General features: G+C 38.0%; 1 protein-coding gene across 1 annotated transcript; it reads right to left on the bottom strand.

Annotated features, from left to right (window-relative positions):
* Positions 1-2,409: 2,409 nt before the first annotated feature.
* On the bottom strand, positions 2,410-3,198 carry LOC118887857 (transcription factor Spi-C-like). Its single transcript, XM_036838728.1, is given in 2 exon segments — positions 2,410-2,986; positions 2,989-3,198. Coding segments are annotated over 2 exon segments (750 nt in total). The 3' UTR covers positions 2,410-2,446.
* Between the last annotated feature and the right edge of the window lie 1,605 nt (positions 3,199-4,803).

Genomic DNA, 4,803 nt, shown 5'->3' with positions numbered 1-4,803 from the left:
GGAGAACTCAGAACTCCAGAAATTCTGGTCCAGGGGACCATGAGATGAAGTATATTTACATTTACTCTCTTCAGTCTTACTTTATGCTAAGAAACTAAAGACCTGGAATGCTAACTTCCCCCCTCTGATGATGCTTAAAGACATCAATGTGGCTCAATAAAAGGAAACAAAGTGTGGATTTAATTATCTTTGGCTATATTTTAGGCTTTATCATTTGCAGCCACAACTTTCTCTATCTGTCAAGTGGGCATCATGTAATATATCCATTTTCAAGGTGAGTAAGGAACAACCTTAAGACACAAGGCATTAATATACTAATATAGGTATTCAAGTCCATAGAGTTTTGTTTTGTTTTTTTTTAAAGGCTTTTCTACAGGACTTTAGAAATCACCACTCAGAGAACTAAGAGAAGAATCTATCTAACTGGATTAGTGTTTGTGAATGGAAATGCTCTATAAAATCCACAAAATGTCTGGCATGTTTTAATCTAGTTTTAATCTATTTTAATAATATGGACATAAGAAATTTAATTACAACCAAAAGCTGGCAACCGAAAGAGGCATCTATAAGTATTTTTGCATTAGCATCAACCCAGACATAGGGCCTTGTTGCCTCCAAATATTTTATTGGGTGTATATACACATCTAAAGACATCCTGAACATGATGCTATCCTATTTCACTTAATAGTTAAGAGCATGGGCTCTGGAGTCAGGCTGAGTTCAAATCCCAGCCCCACAGTTACCACTGGTATGACCTTGAGCATGTTTCCTAACACCACTGACTCAGTTTCCTCATCTGAAGAATGAGGATAAAAATAATGATTTGTCTCATGAGTGGTTGTGAGAGTGAATGTGAATTATCTCTGGGGAAGCACTTAGCATACTTCCTGGTCATACAGCAAGTGCTCACAAACATTAGCTATCTATATTACCCTTCATCTGCATATGTGAATTGGTCGTATTCTTAGTCCCTTAGAGTGAATCCAGCTGGCCCATGGGAGCCGAGGCCTGAATAACACATTCTGTGGGTATCTGTGCTTTGCCTTGAGAATTCTTCCAGCCCACACTTCCTTATCCCACTCTCTCTCCACACTTGGCTTCCACAAGATGCCTCCTAGGAGAAGAAACACACACTCTTCCTCTGCCAGACTCATATACTTCTTTTTTTTTTTTTTAAGTTTTTACTTTTTACTTTTTATTTATTTATTTTATAGAAATATAGTTGATTTACAATATTAGTTTCAGATGTACAATATTATATTAGTTTTAGGTGTACTACATAGTGATTCAGTATTTTTCTAGGTTATACTCTATTCAAAGCTATTATAAAATATTGGCTATATTCCCTGTGCTGTACATTACACCCTTGTATCTTATTTATTTTATACATAGTAGTCTGTACCTTTTAATCCTCCACCCCTATCTTGCCCCCTCCCTCCTTCCTTCCCCCCACTGGTAACTAATTTGTTCTCTATATCTTTAAGTCTGTTTCTATTTTGTTATATTCACTTGTTTCCATTTTTAGATTCCACATATAAATGATAACATACAGTATCTGTCTTTCTCTCCCTGACTTATTTCACTAAGCATAATACCCTCTAGGTCCATCCATGTTGTTGCAAATGACAAAATTTCACTTTTTTATGGCTGTGTAGTACTCCATTGTGTATATTTACCACATCTTCTTTAACCGTTCATCTGTTGGTGGACACTTAGGTTGCTTCCATATCTTGGCTATTATAAATAATGCTGCTATGGGAGTTCCCTGACAGTCTAGTGGTTAGGATTCTGCGCATTCACTGCAGAGGCCTGGGTTCAACCCCTGGTCAGGGAACTGAGATCCCACAAGCTGTGCAGTGTGGCCAAAAAAAAAAAAAAAAAAATGCAGCTGTGAACATTGGGGTGCATATATCTTTTCCAATCAATGTTTTCATTTTCTTTGGATGTATACCCAGGAGTGGAATTGCTGGATCATATGGTAGTTCTAGTTTTAGTCACTGAAATTTTTAAAGCCATGAATGTAATTTAGCAGGAACACTATCACAGGCAATCGTTTTTTGTTTTGTTGCTAAAGCTGCTGGATACATGTTAGAGTGATTTTTTGTTTTTTTTTTGGTCTGAGTGTATGACAGGAAAATAATGTTTAAATCAATATGTAAATCAAAGTATCTCCACTAGCATTATTAATCTAGAAGGAAGTATTACATAGACAATAGTAAAAGGAAGGACATTTAGTCTATTATTTCAAATGGGACTTGATCATTTTAAAGTTGTTCACTGGCAAAATTTTTCACCAAGTTAGTATAGATTATACACTACTTCATAAAAGATAGCAATAATGAAGTTTGGGTTTTTTGTTTTGTTTTTCAGTATTTGCTTTCAGAGAAAAATCCTAAAACTTGTAGGGATTTCTGATGCCAGAAAATTTTGATATATAAGAGTATATTTAGCAATCAGGGTGACGTAGATCATGGTAATTGGTGTATGTATAATTATAATTTGCATTCCATTTATTTAAATTGAGATATCCTTGATCAGGTTGAACATACTGTGAGTAGAAGATCTCTTCTTCCAAGAAATAAGATGGAGACAGTCTTTGGAGAATGGCCTCACTGAATTGGTAAGTTAACTTTGTCCGGATTTTGATGACTTCTCCAGTTCTTCCATAATTCCTCAGTGCTCTGGCCATTTTCTGGTAAGTCATGGTCTTCCAGTTGCCTTCTCTTTTCCCCCAAAGTTGGGCAAGTTTTTCTATGTTTTTTGATACAAACCAAAAGATGCCTTTGGTTTGATCTATCCATTGAATACAAGACGCCATCTCAGGATTACACAGGGATTCATGAAGGTATTCAAACAGTCGGAGCTTCTTCCTGCCTTTTCCTCCCTTTTGCTGGAGAAGAGTAGGTTGCACCAGCTGGTTTTCAGGGATGTTCTGCAGAGACTGATGAATATTTCCTTCAAAATAGAGGTCCGCAGCACTGTTCTATATATTACTGTTCTCCAATTGTAGACCGGTTCCTCTGTAGGCAGCACACCATAGCTGCTGGAATTTCCTCTGACATGAGAACAGTGGTTGATGAAAGCCAGGTAATTTTTGTAATTTGAGGAGTACTGAAGATCACCAGTTGAATGTTGCCTCAGTACTTCAAAAGCATCTTCAAATGCTTGACCCAGCTTGTCTTGTTCAACACAAGCCATGCTTCATTAATAAATTGACAATTCTGTCCATCAGAGGCCAGTCTAACATTTCCAGACTCATATACTTCTTTATCTGCCCCATGATACTTCTTTGTGCATTTAATAATTCAGTGGAGAAAATGGATTCTTCTATTGTGCTAGCTTTTTTCAGAATATTTAAGGTGTTAGCCAAAATCACTGCTCTCCTGTTACTGCATTCCATTCCAACACGTCATGAAAGAGTTGATCTCCAAAAATATATATTACTGAATCATAATTGCAATATAGGGTGATTCATTCCATTATGATTATTAGCACTATTATATTAAGATTACTCAGATTAATTTCCCTCCTAACCATTGTAATAATATAAGCTTTTTTTGGCAAAGGACATTATGTAATGTATTCAGTTATCCTAACTATCACACATATTCTATATTTTTCATCAACCAAGTATTTATTTTAAAAATACTTGGAATAATTTTAGAGGAAATCATTCTATTCCCAATTGCCACATACAGGCTGAATTTTTTTTAACCAATCGACGTAGTTCAGAAGTTAAAGTTTATAGTTCTACACAATGCTGGCTAAGCTACTGGTTTTGCTGCTACTGATGAAAATGCTGATAAGCGAAGATCAATGCTGCTTTTACTGCTTATACAACTCAAAAGTTGGTCCCAAGGAAGGCTTCTGTGTATTGGCCATTGTTCTCCTCTCAGTAGGTGTGAATGATGGCAGATGAAGTGACAACAGCTCCCTCTGGACCATGGGTAAGCACCACTGACCCCTGCCAATCTCCTTTGCAGGAGGAGTGAGGGTCTATCTAGGGTGGTATGTCTTGGATGGGTGGATTTCACAGTCAGGATGGATGTGACAGAGCAGCTTTTATCTGGGCTCAAACCTCAGTACTTTAATTGTGCTCTCCTCCCTACCCACACCCTTAGCTCCCAACCGTTCCAGCAGGGATGGCCTCTCACGTTTCCTCTTTCCTGAGTCTGTGATGTTAGGAATAACTGGAGTGTTTCTATGTAGATACCTAGGGACGGGGGCAGAGATGGGGGTTTCTCTCTTACTGGCTTATTTTCTCTAGAGACCCACTCAGTGCAGTAAGTGTATGTGGTGGGGAAAGGGGAGGGGGGAGCAGGTGTTCTATTGTCTATTGGCCCATTTTATTCTGTTTTACTTAGGGACACACGTTTCATTCTGCTGGTCAGCTTGTGATAATCAGTTTAAAGTGATGCCTGCTTGGTGATCTGTTTTGAGGTAAAGCATATGTATCATCTGAACTGAACAAACAAGAGGAGAAAAATACAACTATATTTTGTTGGAGAAGAATTCCCATTGACAGGCTGACAGTTTCTTTACCAATTTTTTTTTAATCCCACTCGCTCACTTTTGGCAGGAAACATATGACAACCCCACGATGAATAAATACAGAGTCTAAGTGTATCCTGGGGATCAGAGCATCAGAAAGCCATTATCACCCCAAGGTCTGAAGAGGTAACCCACTGAAACTGTAGCTGTAAGTTAGAAGGGGGCATCCAACAGGAGCTGTGGCCTTCAGAAGAGGAATTAGTTACTGCCAACCACGACCAGGTAAGGAGCATTCGTGGGGAAATGAATGCC

Source organism: Balaenoptera musculus, chromosome 21 (assembly GCF_009873245.2).
Source record: "Balaenoptera musculus isolate JJ_BM4_2016_0621 chromosome 21, mBalMus1.pri.v3, whole genome shotgun sequence".
Lineage (NCBI taxonomy): Eukaryota > Metazoa > Chordata > Mammalia > Artiodactyla > Balaenopteridae > Balaenoptera > Balaenoptera musculus.
Note: the sequence above shows the minus strand (reverse complement) of the source record. Positions and strands in the feature narration are given on the sequence as shown.